This window comes from Chroicocephalus ridibundus, chromosome 2, assembly GCF_963924245.1.
Source record: "Chroicocephalus ridibundus chromosome 2, bChrRid1.1, whole genome shotgun sequence".
NCBI lineage: Eukaryota > Metazoa > Chordata > Aves > Charadriiformes > Laridae > Chroicocephalus > Chroicocephalus ridibundus.
In genome coordinates, this window is record NC_086285.1 from 8,074,692 (window position 1) to 8,093,891 (window position 19,200).

Here is a 19,200-nt window from a genome sequence, read left to right on the forward strand (position 1 = left end):
GACTTTATAGGAAACAGGCTCTGAACTAAACATATTCCACACCTCACCTTAATGATACCTCAATATTTTCTAGATTAGATAGTGTGAACAAATCCAGATGGATGAAATAATTTAGTCTAATCACATACAGCAAGCAAGAGAACAAGGCCCATAAGTAAAATCTGACTTGTTGTTATGTACCCAGTCTACCGAGTACTACAGTGTCAGAAGGCATTAAAAGGGCTTTGCTACAAGAAGAGAGACCAGAGCAGGACTCTTCAACCCTGGAAAAAACGACGACTGATGGGGCAATGCGACACAGATCTAGAAAATCTTTCCTTATTACAAATTAATACAGAATTATTTTTTTTTAAATAATTTTTCACAGCATAAAACAAGAGGGCAGCCTATAAAACTCCCAGATACCCAGTTTAAAATGAAAAAGAATTATTTCTTCATGCAACAATAGTGTATTTTTGAAATCACTAATATAGGGTTTTCCAGAGCATAAACAGATACATAAAAATACCAGACACATTTGTGGAACATGGAACGCTGCTGAATATTCAAACTGATGGTCCAGAAGACACCTCTGGATCAGGACTACATCTGGAGGAAGATGTATCAGAAAGAGGATTACTCTAAACCTACCTCATTTCTTACACTGCTTTCTGTCTCCTACTGGTCAAAGCCAGGCTAAACAGAGCTCTGGCACAACACAGCAGTCCTTATAATCCTCACTATTTATCTCCCACAATAGCCTGCAATTCATTGTTTCAAGTTCTTTGTAAATTATGGGCTCTGCTGAAATTGTATGTATGTAGGAATGAGTATTTTCAGTTGAATTAATAGAGCCATGATGACAAACACAAAGAACTTTTCCTTTGTAGCACAACTCTGGAAAGAACTGTATGTTGATGAGTTGCATTATTTGTATTGCATTAAGGATGAATTAAAATTTAAAAGCAAGTTGCTGCACTTACCTTCATCTCTGCCAGGCAACTGCTCAGAAACAGATCCAGAAGAATCTTTCCTGGACAGAGATCTTTTAGTCTTTCCCTGCCCCGTACGACTTCTCTGACGTACCATAAATCCACCAATACCTAACAAGGAAGCAAAAATTCAATATATTGATTAAAACTACGTTTTACAGTAAGAATGAGAGCCAAGATTTTTCTGCAAGTAAAGGGGACTACTGCATCTGTAGAGGTCTAAAAATGAATTTGAGATACCTGAGGAGTTTTCAATCAGAATTTTATGAAAAGTTTCTGAATTTTAATGTCTCAGTGGGTATATATGTAATTATCAAAAAGGATCAGTATTTTAGGACTGTAAAACATCCACAAGAAGTTCAAATTACCAAACGTGGCAACTTTCAGATGTTGTTTTTCCCCTCCCTTGGCAAGCTGATGAATTGCTAGAATTAGAATTCAATCTAGCAAATGAAACCTATTAAAGAACCTTAAAGAACCATAAAAAAACCCCTCTATAAATTGCCCATGAGAGCCCACCACTCCAAATGACGGTACTACAGAAGGACATATCACAAAATAAAAAGAAAATTAATCAACATCATACTGTGCGAAACTCCAGAATCCTTCACCAGAGATTGACTGCAGTGCTCCTGATCCTTTACAGTTGGTGTGTATGTATGTACATGCATCAGATTCAGGTTTGTTTCATTTTTCAGGGAAACTCTTGGCTGCAGAAAACTAACAGATGGCTGCTCAACTCACGATCCAAAACCACTCCGAGCAAATGAAATTCTCTTCTCTTGAGGACCCAGCAGTAGAAATAAATAGTTTGCTGAGGTACATTATTCGTAGAGAAAAAGGAAATCTCTGTTAAGTGTTGTGGGTTTGTACCACCATCTCCATGGGGTGGGCCCACGATGGAATGCATTATACACATGGGCATGACCTGCTGAGACAGGGCTCTTGCTCAGCAGGAGGACAAAAGATGGTAGAGATCTGTTTAGCTATTGAGAGAGAAGGAAGAGAGACTGGACCGTGTTGTAACTCCTGCTTCCTTTCCTTCCTTCACTGCGTTCCTTGCCTTCCCCTCCTCAGTCATTTCGTTGCCTCTGTTCTCCCCGGCTATCTCCATAATCAGAGGATATGGCCCCTTACAGCAAGCAGGATGGGTGTGACTGGCAAAAACACTATTTGTGACTGCGAAAATTACAATCAATTTCTTATCCACAGTAGTGGGAGGCTGCATAATGAAACAGAAAACCAACACGTAACACTGATTCTGAGACACACCAAGGTGTGGGATACAGGGGCTCTTCAAAAACCCCGGCAGTGTCTAAGCATCTCTTATTATCTTGGGTTCAGTTTTAGCCCTAATGAATCAGAGCTACTTCCTACAGAATCGCTCAGGTACCTCTAAGCTTCTGCCTGGAGACAGCTCAAGTGTTTCTGCATCCAGGACACACAGCTAATCCACAGTCAAGATAATTAAGAGGTGACTGCACTAATAATAAATGAATTCACCCCATAACTGAATTCATTAAAATTCACTGGCAGAAGTAATCTGCAAATACTTAGTAAATTACTCTGATCAAGTATTTCAGAAAATAAGTAAAATACCTGCAAAAAGTTTTCTGAAGTTCAGATATTGTATGTATATATACACACACACACACACACACACACACACAAACTGGCCTTCATCGATTACATAAGTACAGCACATTTTTATAGATTTGAACTACTAACCAATACTTGAGAGCATAATCAGGACAGGCATACTGCTGAGCAGCAACCTTCAGAAATGTATTTTGATAAGAGGCCTAAAATTATTTTAAACAGAACAGGGGAAAAAAATATCTAAAATCAATGATTATCAGTGGAATACTTCAGAACTCCATACTATTTTCTAATTACGTGTTTTAATCATACAGAAAAGAAGTATTAAAACAAAAAAGGGACATACAATCATATAAATTATGTCTCCTACCAGGTCTATATGGTTTTCGCTTCCTTTTTTTAATCCCATCAGCTCCTTCTGCTGCTTTGGAATCATCATCCACAGCTTCCCGTTCTGGGCTAGAATCCGATTTTCCATCACAATCCATAAGATCACCTTCTGCAGAAAAGAAGCAATGGTAACTTTTCCCTGGAAAAGGGAAAGAAGGTATTTTTCCAGAATTTCTGCATCTGACCGATTTCTGAGAAATTGACTGAGAATTGACTGAGAAAGGGGTGACAGATACTCACACTCTCCAAACACTTTTGGGAAACCCACCCTCTACATATATACAAAGACCCAGTATATCCATACATTTCCTGCGAGCAGATGTCTACACAAAACCAGAGAACAAATGCTGTAGTTACTGTATGTGAATCTGAGAAATTTTTTTGGTGCCCCTTTCAGAAGCCTGTGCTATTGCATTTTCTAAATGTCTGAGCAATTTCTAGCCATACATCAAGGAAAGCGCATACAATCTACTATGCAAGATGTACTTTTTGTATACCATCCCCCTAAGTTTTGTTTGATAGGGTTTGTTTTTATTGAGAGGAGAGACTGAAAAATTGCAGCCTGCACTTGGAAGGTAACGTGTACCGACTCTCAGTTTAGAGGGTTTTTGACTTGAAGCTGTGTGACTGACTGGAAGCAGAGGAGTTTGACTTACATAGTAAAAAATTCAGCCCAAAGGAATTACTCAGCCTGGAAGATGAAGACTGCTATTTTAAACTAGAGTTTATATTCTGTGGGAATGCAGGGAGGAAACAGATATGAAGTATGATGGCATTAAAAAAACCTCTGGTGCTCAAGAGAGAGTGAGTTAATTCTATTTCTGATATCCCCAAAATGTCAATACTATGATGACTTTACATCTTTATTTTATTGTAAAGCTTTTGAAACATGTTAAATGTACTCTTGCCCCTGAAAAGGTACTGGAGTTCCAATTCCCTGCTTTAGATTTAGGTATATAGTTCTATATGGTCTAAACGCACATACAGTTTTAAGAGGGAGAAACAGAATCACAGAATGGTTCAGGTTGGAAGGGACCTTAAAGATCATCTAGTTCCAACCCCCCTGCCATGGGCAGGGACACCTCCCACTAGACCAGGCTGCTCAAAGCCCCATCCAGCCTGGCCTTGAACACCTCCGGGGATGGGGCACCCACAGTTTCCCTGGGCAACCTGGGACAGTGTCTCACCACTCTCAGAATGAAGAATTTCTTCATAATATCTAGTCTAAATCTCCCCTCTTTCAGTTTAAAACTACTACCCCTCATCCTATCACTACACTCCCTGATAAAGAGTTCCCTCCCCCTCTCTCCTGTAGGCCCCCCTCAGGTACTGGAAGGATGCCATAAGGTCTCCCTAGAGCCTTCTCTTCTCCAGGCTGAACAGCCCCAACTCTCTCAGCCTGTCTTAGTAGGAGAGGTGCTCCAGCCCTCTGATCATCTTTGTCGCTTTCCTCTGGACTCGCTCCAACAGGTCCATGTCCTTCCTGTGCTGAGGACTCCAAAGCTGGACGCAGGACGCCAGGTGGGGTCTCATGAGAGCAGAGCAGAGGGGTAGAATCCCCTCCCTCCACCTGCTGGCCACGCTTCTTTTGATGCAGCCCAGGATGCAGCTGACTCTCTGGGCCGTGAGCGCACACTGCTGGGTCACATTGAGCTTCTCATCCACCAAATACTGTTGTAACAAGACAGAGCTGGACTCTTTCATACCACATCTGCTGTGGCAGAACTACAACCCTTGCTCTTCCACAGGTTGGGTCACAGACCAGACTTTCACATTGATGAAGACTTTTCTGAGCTCTACCAACAAAGCTGGTGGCTTGGCAAAGGCAGTCCCCACTGACCACCACAGCCGATTCACTCCTCCCCTTAAGAGCATGGGTGATCCCTCTTGGCAACATGTGCGCTTCTGGCAGAAGAGAAACCTGCCTGAGTGCTACCGCGTTCTCTTACAAGAAAGCTAAACCCCACAGTGGTCCTTCCTATTTACTTACAAAGCATGGCTCTACAAAGAGGAGCAGAAGAGCCACGTTAAGTCTACCAAAGCTGAAGCTCCCAAAGGAAGCTGAACTTTCAAGTGGACTTTAAAATGTGGAACACCTGATGAAGTGCCAAACCTGACGAAAACCTACAGATGAGATGGTAACAAAATTACCACAAGCTCAGTTTTCTCACATACAGCCTCTTTTTTAAACTGGAACTTTAGAGTGGAAGTAAGGGTTATCCCCGTTTGCCTGGAATTACTACACCACGTTGCTCCAATCAAAGCCGTGGCACAGCTTTATTCATCCTGGTGCTCATACAAAAATTCCAGACGTTAAGAGAACAGGCACTGATCCATTCTACAGAGCACGTGTAGAGCTTCCAGGAAACCCAGCCAATCTCCCATGTACATGCTGTGCTGTTACTGTCACATATATCAATGTGCTCTAACTCTCAAAAAGGAAACGAAAGGTGATCAGAACCGAAATTAAAGTCTGTGGAAGCTTTGGCTCTCCCTTTCATACTCTGCTATTACATTTATATATCTCGTTATCTAGTTGAAAAGGGATACCTATAAAAGCCAAGCAGCAGATAATGAAATTAGACAGTTATATAGAAAACTGGCATATGTTTGTAAAAGTAAAGATGATTAACCACTGAAAAACAACGAGGGAAGTGGTTAATTCTCTATCTTGATGCCTTCAAACCAAAATGAACAGCCTTTTTTTTGCTTTCAACAATCCACCTGATGGACTACATGAAAGTATAAGATGAAATTTAAGAGTCAGTGTAATGCTAGGATAATGTACCAAAACCTGTGAATACTGAAGGAAAGGAAAGAAGAACAACTAGTTAACTTTTTGAAGGTTAAAACAAATAAAGGGAACCTATTATAAAAACCCCACACTTCTAGTCAATAGCAGAGGGTAAGAATGTGCTAATCAAACAACGGGAACAATACTTGTATCAACAAGTTAACAGGGAAACTGCACTCATGGTTAAACCACCCAGTTATCTCAAGTACACTCTGTATCTAAAAAAAGCGTTTTATGACATTTAATCTGATTAACAACGAGGCAATGTTGCATAAACAGAAAGCACTTTAGAGTGTGGGGAGGTGGGGTGCCTATGTTCCTCTCCTAACAGGCACCTGCATGACTAATGTAATGACTTTCACACCTGCCATTTCAGTAAGCCTTTCCCCAGGCCATGGATTAACACCTACCAACACACTTATCAGGAGGTACACAGCCAGACCACAGCAAAGAGGGCATGAGAATGGTATTGAACCACGCTGGCTGCTGTTCCTAGTGTTGAAGAGTGGGATTTGAAGAGTAGGACTGGCTGCTCCCACATGCTTTTCCCACTCTAAGCTCCCAGCTTGGGTCTCCTCTGGCTGGGGCTGCTGTGCTTGCCCAGCTGGGAGGGAAGCATGTAAGACAAGTACTGGTAGCCCTGGGACTTGTGAATCTTTGCTCCCTGTGTAGACTTGCAGTGGAAGGAGCTCTGCCAGGGGCTTCTACCACTGACCAAAATGTCATTCCCATACGCAGGGATGTGTTTGGATAGGCAAGCGTTAGCCCAGATCCCTTCAACTCTCATCAGCCTTAGAGGCTACAAAAACACTGTTAAAATCTTCCCCTCCCTCTGTACTACACAGATACCCCACCCTGGAACCTGCAACCCTTCGGTAGGGCTCTTCATACAGCATCATCTACTCAAACTAGAGCAACAGCCAGAATTCCTAACTCAGATTCTGTCTTAAATTCTACCTTGGAGATGAGAACACACAAAACGTTCATTTCATCTATGGATTCATCTATCTGGAATATACACACGGACTGCAACATTCTAGGATACAAGACGTGCCAAAAGTAGACTGTACCTCTACTGTCATCCATCTCCCCATCTCTTGAGTGTTCTGACTGGGCATCTGGGGGTGTCTGAAGCACAGCCACACTGTTCTGATTTATAATTTTCAGTTTAAGCTTTGGTTTCGTCCGTTTTCTTCTCGGTACTGTAACAGTTAGGCTCTGTAACTGAGACATGCCGGATTCTGTCAAGCAGACTCCATCCTGGGTGTACGTCTTCGGTGGGTCTATAAAAGTTAAACGCATCGTAACAGCAATATAAAACTCTTTCATTTACAAGTCTTAGATTTTTAGGAATAGCACTTTAAAGAGTTAATAATCCACATGTATGGAGCTGATTCTTTAGCGAAGAAATTGGTATAAATAAAACATAGATATCTGATACTGTCTTACACATTACAGTTACAGGTTTATAACTTAGAGTCTGATGTCAAATCCAGCAATAATCCATTATATTGCTACAAAACAACTTACATCAAGGACTCATTAGAAAGAACGATTTGAGTATGGAAACTGGCACCTCGCAGGGTATTTCCGTATCCCTGGCACTCACAGAAAACTGCAAGTCTTAGTTTGGGTCCCTGACGCTTACTGGCCAAGGCTCTCACCCAGCCCTCAGCACTGTACCTTCATCTTATTAATTACCTTACGCTCCCAGAACTTCTGGTAACTCAGGCAAGTTATTAGCCCTATTTTACAGGCAGACAAAATCCAAGTTATATCAAGTGAGCTGCTCAGGATCAAATTGGAAATCATGGGTAGAACCAAAGTCTCCCAAGACCCGCAAGACTGCTTCCTCCTCAAGCTGTTAGATGACAGTTGAGTCTACCGATAAACTCTACCATTCCTTAATTCACCATGTAGAAAGGCGCTGTCATCTGTGCTGGGGCCCTGCAAGTGGAGGTTTGGGAACTTTCAGGGAATTACCAAATAATGAAGAAGCTTCCTCCTTCTGCTCTTTGGAGCCAATTAAATGACAATTTGATAACATGGTTTTTGAAAACATATAACCATCAGAACTTTTGTTCCCTTTAACCAAAAGTGTTTTCTTACATAACATCTCACACCTCAAAACACAGCTGGTTCTGAACCCAATTCTGCCCAGATGACTGTTTTCTTATGTTGAACTAAAAAGGAGTGTTTGCTTTAAAAAAAAAATCACATACTCTTTTTCAGATTGAAGATTTGAAGGGAGAACCTTCTTTCAGGACTACATTTGTGCGGTATCAAATGGAAACAAATTCTGACATGATGGAAGTTGTCCTAACATGATGGAAGCTGTTAGGTACTGTCATTATAAAAAGCCACTTGTCAGTAGGTCTCTCAAGATTATAAACTCCTAGCACAAACCAGACAAATACAGAAAAGTTGTGTCCTACAGCTCGAGCCTGTAAACATTTGTGTATGTGCTTGACTCAGCCCCACTGCGTTATCACCGCTAATATTAAGGCAAGCAACTAAGTCTGCAGGATCAAAGCATAATTTTAAGTAATTATTATAATGCAGGTACGGCAGGCAAAAAAGAAGAAAGAAGAGAGAACGAGAAATAAAAATGAAAAGCATGCTGCGGTAACCAAAGGATAGTTAATGCTGTGTGTTACAAAATCATAGAAAAAGGAATTTTTGTGTCATGTAAAAATATACCCTTAAAATATGCTAAATGATCAAAGATTAAGCATTTACATTCTTTACCTAGTTCTTTTGATTTTGAAATAATCTGAGCTCCAACTGATGAATCACAACAGTCCAAAGAAGGCACTGAAAAATATAAGGAAAATCATTTCAACTTTTAAAAATGGTGACTTGATTTAAACTGAATCTATCAATTAATTTTCCTTCAAACAGTTCTGTTAATCTCCCTAATTTATACTGTTGGCAACATTCACCAGCACCTTTAAAATAAAGTGCTTTTCAGCGCCACAGAAGATGTGACTACAAAACAAGCCTGATACAAACTGAAGTCCTCCAACTTCCTAGAGCCAAGAATGGCAAAGGAACGGCACTGAACTTCATGGTAAATGATCTCCTTCTACTGGACTAAGGGTAGATGAATACACTGGATCTACTGGATTGGAAAGTACGCTCTACGCTAGTCATGACGTCCAGGTTTTGCTGACCTAAGGGTGAAAAATGGGAGGGCTTTGTGAATTGAATACGACCGCTCTCGTGTTTGCCCAAGGAGGGGCAGGCACACTCCAAGAGCTTTGCACACAAGACTCCAGCTGTGTCTGTGCTGCCAGGTCTCTTATACAACACATATGAGAAACAAAATAAGGCTGATATATCTGAGAACAGATGATACATGACTTGGTGAAGTTAGATAAGGTAATTCTTATTCAAGATAAGAATATCAATAAATGGAACAGCAGAAACTCAATTTAAAAACTACAGCTTGTGTCTGAACAAATAATCATCAAATTGTCGTACAACACTACTCTTGTTGTGGGTAGAAATGCTCTTCCCATCTGCCTTAATTACAATAACCGTAATCACACTTCACTAACCTGTGATGTGCAGACTGGACTTTTAATATTAGTAGTGACTTTACAGAGATTATGTAGACAGAGTAAGTAAAGTGAAAATTAGAAGCTTGTATCTCACAAACACTGAGAAGTAGAATTAGAAGACCCGTTAGTTTGGCACGGTTAGCATTACCACATAGTCAAGGTTATCCACACTTCTTTTTTTTTTTTTTTGCCTAGAAATCTTATCCATGTTGAATTTAAGACTCAGACAAACATCTGGAGTATTGACCTTGCATCTATCACACAAGATGAGAACAGTGAGGCAAAGCACATGTGGGAGATTCACTGTTTCTCAGCCAGGTCAGACCACGGCACAAGTGCTGCTGCTGACCATCTCACACAACACGGGAGTCAGGAACAGGGCCAGGCAAAGCACAAAAGCTTCCAAGTTACACTTATATTCTTTGCTAAATACAATAATGAATACGAAATCTGGAAGAAGCTTTGTAAGCACACTAAATTTTAAGGAAAGTGAAAGTCTGTCTTCGAAAGCTGTAGTCCTTTAGAAGTTTTACGCAAGGTGTAACTGAAGTATATGACTGTGGTGGTTTTGGCCGGACTGGCCAATGAGAACGACAGATGGCTCTCCCCCCTCTCTCCAAAGAGAGGAGAGGAAGAGATAAAGAGATTTACGAGTTTAGAAAAAGAACTAAACTACTTAAATGAAAATAATAATAAATAAGGAAATAATAAATAATAATTTAAAAAATGTTTTTAAAAGTATATAATATATACAAAACCGTATCCAGCTCCTAGGATGATGATCGCGTCACCAGCAGGCACAGGGAACGTCCCAGACTGGAGTCAGCGACAGACAGGAGCTGAATTCCGGATCTGGAGTCAGGAATGCTCGGATTGGGATCAAAGGCAGACAAACAGACAGGGTCCTCCTCAGACGTCAGCCATTGAAGAAAGACAGTTGACCTTTTGATCCCTCAGCTTTTATACTGAGCGTGATGCAGATGGGATGCAACACCCCGTTGGTCAGTTTGGGGTCACCTGTCCTGCCCGCTCCTCCCTATAGGTGTGACCTCTCTACGCTTTTCCGCTTCCGACCCTCTAACGGGGCAAATAACGGAGTTAGCTGACCTTGGTTGTTATAGCAATAAGTATAAGCAAGAGCCTCTGTGCATACCATTCCTTGGTATAACCAGGTCTTATCACTCTGAGAGCGAACAGTTTCTGAACAACAGGCTCTTAATTTCAGAATTCAGTCAGTTAGAAGAGGCCCCCAGCTAAAAAGCAAAACCACAAACCAGAAAATCGGTTCTGTTTTACCTCAAACCAGGACAACGATATGACCTATAGAAAAATAATATTCCATGCAATGAGTAAATGAAAGCAGCTATGAGGACTACTGAAAAACTGATACACAGGACTAAAAGGGAAAAGACAAGGAACAAAAGAAACTGAAAATGAGATTTTGAAAGAGACACTGAGCTGGAGGGAGACAAAAAATATGGGACAAGCTGCAGGACAGAAGATACTCAAAAGCACTGAACTGAAACAACAGGAAAAAAAGGCAGATTGTAAGAAATACTCAAATTGGGTTAAGATGCCAACAGTTCATTTAATTGGTTATAATTTACAAGATGTTTTAAGACAGAGATAGCAATTATTAAATTGGAATCTAAGGTAAACAAAAAACTCAGAACAGCAGCTGTGAACGGGAACTTAAAATCCTTATTTGAAAGTCAAACAATAGGGAGTGTTCTTCTGGTCCAGGTCAGACTGTGAACAATTTTAGCTTCGGAGACCGAAGAGAGATGAAACAGTCAAATAAAGAGGCTGATAGTGACAGAGGTGAGACCTTCAGAGACCAACTCACAAAAGCTGCACTAACAAATAGATTTTGAAGACAGTATCACACAGAATTCCAGAAGAGAAGATAATTAGAGTGCAGATTAAGGAATAAAATCAATAAAATGGACAACAGAGAAACACAGTGCTATTACAGAAAGAATGTTCAAGGAAAAAAAATTAAAAATTGAACAAAAAAGTGCTTTATGAGGCACTTCAGCCGAAGTTTAATCAAAATTGTTATGCTTATTTGCAAAAGTGTTTCAACATGCTGAATACTGTACAGCATTTTAGCAGCTTCAGTTGAAAACAAGTAATTGCACAGAATACAATACAATGAGAAGAATCACAGTTTCCAAAAGAAAGTGGGCTGCCATTTGTAAGGCTGTTAAAGAAAAGAACAATTCTAGGAAGACATGAAATCAGCATAAGGGACGGAGTGAAACGGCTGATGTAGAAACACAACACTAACAGAGCACTATGGGATGCCTGCATAACTGTATGCATGACGCTGGGATTCCTTTGTAAATACAGTAATTTACAAGAACATAAGAGCTGGCATAATAAACGTGCCAAATAATAAAAAACTCAAAAGTTAATTTTTTGACCTAGAGCGTTACATTGCTTTTGTCTCCTGTATTTGTAAAGTACATTGAATTACATTCCAGAAGGAAGAACCACCGAATTTAGTTTCATGACAACTGCACAACAGTGGCTCCCAGCCATAATACGCTTATCACTGGCAGTATCAGCCATCTCTGAATTAGTGATACGAACTTCTCACAGCCTCTGTGAGCACGCTCACTTGAGCCACAGGAGGAATACGTGCACATGGGCAGCCATGATAAACTGTCACCAGGTCAGGTGTAACTAGCTAAAGAAAACCGGGCAGAGCTGCTCCCTTTGCCTCCTGCAGAGAAAGAAAATCAGCACTAAGGGAGGAGGAAGCTGAAGTACGTGCACGAAGAGAGGATGGGAGTAAGTGAGGAAGGGATGGAATTTGCAGATGGGGCATACGCCATACAAGGGCAAACGACAGAAAGGCAGAAGTGATGGGTAGATGGTTGAGACTTGCTTGTCTAGGAGCGACTGTAGATGAGAGATGCACACACCTCTCCTGAACGTGCAGGAATTAGAGCACAGAGACAAAGCTGCTGCTACCTAGAGCGGCTGCTTGTACCCAGTCATGGTAATACTCAAGCAATCTAAACTAGAAAAAAAAACAACTCTACGAGGCCCAGCAATGCGCTGGGGCACATGCATTATAACTTGAGAGCACACTAAAAGGAGCCTGATGAAGCACTGATGAAAGACAATTCTTTCCAAAGATTCTAGTAATGAAGGTTTCTATTTATCTTTTATTTCTGTTTCCTGAAGATGACTTTGTAAGATTATCAGATACGGTAAGATGAGACAGTGAAGAGCTCTTACACATTTAAAAGTTTCCATTTTCTGAAGCAAGAAAAATGGAAGCTCTTTCTCAATACCTACAGGCTAGAAGCATTTACTCTTTACTAAACCTACCATGCACTGGCAATTTACTAGGTTGAGGGGCTCTTGCTTCTTCTAGAAAGAAAGTAGTTAAAAAGCCTGTAATAATGTTTGAAACACACCTGTGATACATCAAATGGAAAGAGCAAGAACCATCCCAATAAAAATCCCACAATATGGTACATTTTAAGAACCCGTCTACTGTTAACTAACATTTGTTCCTCTAAGTTAATCAAATGCTAATTGTTCTCACTTTGAAACAAAAAAATTACAGAAAATCTTCAAAGGAGTTGTAGAAGAATTAATGAAAGATCAAAACATTTCATACAAAAGTACATGCAAGTATTTCTATGAACATGCGTCAAATAACATATTCAGACATGCAACTGTGCAAATGTGCATGTGTTAAAGAGGTATTATACAGACTGAGTCAAAACATGAAAGAATAAGCAGAGAAACTTGTCTTATAAAAAAAGTCTGCAGAGAAAGCTTGGGAATTTTCTAACAGGTGCCGCAGGACTGGTTCCTATCCCTCGGAAGACAAACCTGAGCAACATAACTTCATGAAGGTGTGCAGGAAGGACTAACTCAGGGCCCAGCTTATGCCTGGAAGTGAAACATCTCCAATACCATCTTGTGAAGTGCTCCATCTCGCGTATTACAGGCTTTAATTACGTCTAAAAGGTAGCTCTGCCAGCTCCAAAGAGAAAGGAAGAGGGAGTATTTCTTACTTGGACCTTTTTGTTTTACGTGCCCAAAGCTTATTATCAAAATAAACGAAAATCTGTGCTATATCTGCAAGTTTCTTGTTTTTCCCGCTTACATCTTTTTGAATTTGTGAAAGCCGATCCCAAAAATGAAGTGACTTGTAGAAATACGGAAGTCATTCTTCTAATAGTGGTAAAAGTGGGATACTTGGAAGTGATCCACAACCATGTGTAGTTGAAAAGGGAGTAGATAAACCTGCAAGGTCAGGTCAGTAAGTTACAGTTACTGCCACGCTGTTACGAGGATGTGCCAGCGTAAAGGGATGTTAGATGCTCTACTGAGCTTTTCTGGGCAGCCCTCTTGAACACATGCCTCATGGTATCTTCAATCTTGATCAGGAAAGCCAATCTCACTGAACATCTTCTTGCTGGGTACAGATATTTCTCGAAACATTTGCTCAGTTCTTGTACCTTCCTCCTATCATACTGTCATGATAAAGGCTTAATGCAAAGACTTTAACGTGCTATTACGCTAAAAATGGGTATAGGTGCCAATGCTCTGTTACAGCAACAGACTGAAGCAGAAACTCCCGTGAGCCGACATGCAGAGAACGCAGACCTGGGCTACCACTCCTGTAGCAAGACCATAAATCATGTAATAGGCCAATCTAATTGCTGACAGGCCACTCACAATAACATTTGCCCTCCCACAGAACGAGCTGCTGTAGCTGTGCTTAAAGAGAAAACTGCAGTAACCTCAGCTCTGGGGAGCACCGCTGCTACAGAACTGCGTGATACAGACTAACGAGGACGTTGGTACATATATTCGCTGATAACATGTGTGGAGAAGAGCAAGGAACTGTACATTCTAACTGACAAGCACGCGGCAACTCCTGAGCAGGAACGTATAGTGTGAGCTTTTAAAGACCGCAGCTAGGGAGGGAAGCACTGGTCTTAAATACTGGGAGAGCGGAGGGAGTGACATTATTAAAACATGAGGGAGGAGGGGAAAAATGCTTAGATGGAGTGTTATTACAGCTCCTGCTACTTCAGACAGCCTCGAAGTATTGAAATATAGAACATTTTTCTGCTTGGAAGTGATTTTCAGAGTCTTCTGCAGTTAATAACTTTAGAGAACTGAGCTTTCTTCCTTCCACTTGACAAAGTGAGATGCCTTTTACCCTTTCAATACCAAATGCTTTTAGTCATTTACCCAAATTATCTTCAATAAATCTATCCAGAATTCCCCCTGCTAGGTCTTCTCTGGCCTTGCAGCCAATCACTAGAGGGTGCGAAAGAGCTGAGGACACTTCCAGAAGGCCCTTACAATAAACACGAAAAATCTTGCTTCTACCATGAGCCCATCTCCACCAGAGAAAAGAACCATAACACATTCCCAAACCTAGTTATTGCAGTGTGTAATCCTGCCATTGGTTTCAATTGTCTTCTTACCGTTTGTTGGTGGTATGTATGGCCTACAAATGGTACAGTCAAAACCCATATCAGCTATGTTTTCCACTTCCTCCTCTGTGTTTAAGTTCTGACAGATTGCATGCATCCATCTAGAAATTAAGTGGGGGAAAAAATACAATTTAAAGGAAATATGTGGTGTTTTAGGAGACCCAAATATCAGTATATGGTCCAAGTAAATGTGAAATATTTGGTTAGTTTAAATTCTTTTAGGGAGAAACGATCAACCAGGTTCTCCGTATATAGCATTCCCCCATGGTGGTGTGTGTTAAATACTGTATATACAGTATTAGATTACCTATTTCCTTCACAGGAAGGAAATCTCTATAAAATAACGTCCTGGAAGCAAATATGTCTTAGTATTATAATTTTCCCCCTATATTGCAATTATTTTAACTGCTTACTTGATACAATGTAGATTTAGCTAGATTTAGTCTCACAACAATAGTCTTGGGAGGTAAATTAGCTTTATTTTTACAGAGGGGGGAAATGAGGCACAGAGCGATTAATCGATTTGCCCAGAGTCATATAGTTAAGTCTGTGGTACAACTAGAAATGAACTAATAAGAGACTTCTGAGACTCAATCCAGTGCTCTTTACCACAAGACCATTCTCTTCATCTTTATGCTTTTACGTTATGGGGAAAAAAAAAAAAAAAAGGCTTAAACAAGAAAAACCTGTAAAATACTAGAAATCCTTACCGATCACATTGTCTACACTGAATTATAAGCTCTTCGTCCCTGTACGTGCGATAGCAGATTGGGCAGGTAGACAAACTTGCGCAGGGAGCACACTGTGTGTAATTATTTTGCCATTCACATCTTAAACCTGGAGAAGTTGCTCCACAGTGTCTGCACCAAACACACCTGCAGAACAGACAGAATGATCCATTACTTTCAGTTCACAGGAAGGTTATTTTGTGGCTCTCAAACCCTCCCACTTAGAACGGGGTGAATAATTAAGTTTTAGATCACTAACCACTAGGGGGGTGGGAATTCATGCCAGGTCACACAATATTTTAATTAAATAAAAATGGTATTATTTAGATTTTGAACATTACCAACATCTTTTATACTTTTTACAGGAAGTTCCTAAGTAAGAATTCCCTTCCATCTGCAAAACAGACAGATGGGTGTTTGTAACAGCTCAACAGGTCAAAGGAGTTCCTGCTTCCAGTTGCCATTCACTTTGAGATACAGAGACTGAACCACGTGAGAGGTCAAGTCTGTTTAGTGTTTCACCCAAGTAAAAACAAATGTTTTTTAGAGGGTTTTATTTTGAGAACAATTTCATGAAGCACCCATTCATTTTTCCAACTGAACGTTCCAATGAACGTCAATGAGATTTTTTTTTTTGTCTAAGAGTTTCTAAAGGAAATTTTTGTCTACCTCTAGTAACATGGTTTTTGGCAAGAAGAAACAGTATTAAGAGGAGATAACAGCTTCCCTATTAAATTGATAACTGAATGAAACAATTCAAAAGTATTTTGTTTGCTTTGTTGAATACACCTGACTTAAGTACAATTAAAACATTATTACAGTTCAACTGACACTGCAAATATGAAGTGATAAAAAGAAACAAAAGAGGCCAGCAGTCGATATTGCTGACCCCAGACCCAAACACACCATTTGCACTTCCAGCCTCCCTTGGGAACTGTCTGCAGGGGCGGATCTAAGCAGTACGTGTGGTAGCTGATGTCGCAGTCATCACAGAGCAGCAACCTTCCTGGGTCTGTCGCCTTCCCACAGGCTTCACACACCGTGCACTCCAGGCACCTCCAACCTTTGCTAAGCACCACTTTAGTAATCTGCAAATGGCAAGATGAAAATTATTTGAAAACTGCTGTATCAAGTGCAACGGTTGCACAAATTAAGGTCTGGCTAGTGGAGCAGAGGATGCTCTTCTGTGCACACAAACCACATCACGAGTAGCTGTTTATCAATTAGACTTTCTGGAGCCGCAATAAATGGGAACGGATTAAACAGAAAGAAACTCTAATTACTGACACCTGATACTGTTCTGGAATGTATTTATTCAGACACCAGAGAATACATACTGCATTGGATCAACACGTAGGACAGTTTACTCCTTATAGGAGTAGCTGGTCCTGTAGGGATGCAGGAGAACACACAGCTGCTTTTTTCAGCTATGTAGTAAAGCCAGGATTCAGGACACTACAAATCCTGTATCTTTCCTGAATTATCTGTGATCGCCAGTGCCGGGGTTTTAGTAATCTGAAGCAAGCAACTAATTTATCGTAATTAATATATAATGTAAGAGTAGTACATAAACACAAAGCCAAATTATAGTTGCATGAAATATACATATGGCATTTTGTAAAGTACATTTAAAATAAAGTTTTGTGACATGTTTAAAAAAATCCCACTTTTGCACAGATATACTTACATAATAAACAATAGTGTATATTGTATACATTGCAGTAAAGAGCTTATTATGTGCTCGCTAAGTCATCTCATACCATTCAAATTTAATTTTCACACATTCCCTCCTAGACTAATGAATGTAAAATGTATTAATTAACCACTCCAACTGCTGTCAATTCTGACAGCCAACAGACAAATTGAATCAACTGAACCTTATGCCCCTACTAAATGAAGACGCAGCAGTATAAATTTTTTTCTTTGTTTTTAACTCTGCTTGTATTTAGGTTTTAAGCTTATATCTCAAACTGTTATTTTAACCAACTGATGGATAATCAGTGCTATTTATGGTTGCAAAATTACAAAAAGGTTAATTTCTCTTGAGGCAATGCATACTATAAAATGACATTTAATTAAAGTCTTTCACAAGTCGCATACAAATAATGGTCACATTAGCTGATGAATATCTAACAAGCTAATGACTCCCCTAATTACCACAAAACCAAAGGCAGCACAGTGCTATTAAAGTGCAGTATGAAAACAGTGTAATCAAGTATATTCTCTTCATGTAACAAAAGCACTCACCTTAATACTGACACAATATGGATGGTAACACTGACCACATTGAGAACAGGCAAGCAACCTGCCCTCAGCACCTTGCCCAAAACTCCCACAAACTACGCACATATCCTGAAACGACAGAGAAGAGCAGATTTTCAACACGTGCCAGACACTAAATTCTGAAAACATGTACTAAAATCCAAATAGCTTGCTGTATAATTTAACTCCTAACTAGGACGTTCATTTACTTTTTTCTAATTAAAAGCAGAGAAACAAAATGAAAATACAGAAACTATTATCCTAACCTGATGGAGAGTGAACTTGTCACTGTTAGAGAAGAGGACAACTGTATTATGCATCGAGTTTTCTTCCTCATCTTTGTTAGATGAAATATCCATAGTTGTGACCTATTAAAAAAAAAAACAAAAAACAAAAAAAAACCCCCACAAAACATAAATAACAAGAACATCACATTACCTAAGACATGTGACCAGATGAAAATTATTCTCTAAATGTTATTTTAGTAGTACCAGAGCATACAAGCTTTGCAAATATTTATTCATACAGTATGAACTTTCGTAAAAAGGTACCTTTATCAGAAATTGCTATATTAATTCACATTTTCACATCAGTACAAGCATCATCACTATTTCAGCTTTACAGACACATTCTCTTCCTCTCCTTTGTTCACCTTTACGCATTACCCCATTGCACTTTAAAATGGAAATGGAAGGAAAGTGGTAGTCTAAGAAAAAAAAAATAAAAATCACTAAGCAGAAATTGTCATACTGTGACCAGTCTGCTCTGTTCCCTACATATAAACACGGAGGTTCTTCTCATTGAATAGTTAATTGCAGCGACATACTTTTGAGTATTAATTCACAGAGCAATTGCAGAAATGTAATTTGTCCCATATTGCCTAAAATATGGTTTGTCTAATGTTCCAAGTATGTTAGAGGGATAAGCAAGAGTTCTAAAGTTACAAGAGTTAAGATACTCTCCGTAAGCAGTTTCTTTATGAGGCTTATCTCTCCTGCCCATAAAAACTTGCACTGAACCTGAAACGGCTGTTTTCATCTCAATCCACAAGCTTTACTGCTGACAGTCGTTCTCCTTTTGATCGAGACATTGCTACCCAGACCTGCCCTTTATTAATTCAGCGTATACATGTACGTATAGCTTCTCAGGAAGAAAAAGGAAGAAAAAAAAAAAAAAGACTTAACTGTGTTCTGCCTTTCATGCAAATCTTCCTATGCAGAATTTGGTATCCATGAATCCAAACTAATAGGCCTAACTATTTACTCTCCGAATCACGGAAGCTTCCAAGCCATGGAAGCTTGGAAGATTAAGAACACGAAGTTCTATATAAAAGAAAAAATGCATGACAGAGAAATGCTCCCTTGTTTTACCAGCTGTTTGAATTTTATAAATGTGGATTACTTTAAACACAGTTTA

At 39.8% G+C, this 19,200-nt stretch overlaps 1 protein-coding gene across 14 annotated transcripts in view; it reads right to left on the bottom strand.

The window, feature by feature from the left end:
• KMT2C (lysine methyltransferase 2C) overlaps positions 1-19,200 on the bottom strand; it is a 203,739-nt gene that overhangs the window by 53,351 nt on the left and 131,188 nt on the right. For 10 of the 14 annotated variants that reach the window (XM_063324375.1, XM_063324376.1, XM_063324379.1 and 7 more), the window contains 9 exons: positions 18,051-18,152; positions 17,770-17,874; positions 16,429-16,610; positions 15,505-15,669; positions 14,786-14,895; positions 8,503-8,568; positions 6,825-7,037; positions 2,941-3,099; positions 963-1,082 (listed from right to left, as the gene is read on the bottom strand). In XM_063324375.1, the coding sequence (XP_063180445.1) occupies positions 963-1,082; positions 2,941-3,099; positions 6,825-7,037; positions 8,503-8,568; positions 14,786-14,895; positions 15,505-15,669; positions 16,429-16,610; positions 17,770-17,874; positions 18,051-18,152 (1,222 nt within the window). The remainder of the gene's footprint in view (positions 1-962; positions 1,083-2,940; positions 3,100-6,824; positions 7,038-8,502; positions 8,569-14,785; positions 14,896-15,504; positions 15,670-16,428; positions 16,611-17,769; positions 17,875-18,050; positions 18,153-19,200) is intronic. The other 4 variants (XM_063324381.1, XM_063324384.1, XM_063324380.1 and 1 more) reach the window with 2 other exon arrangements.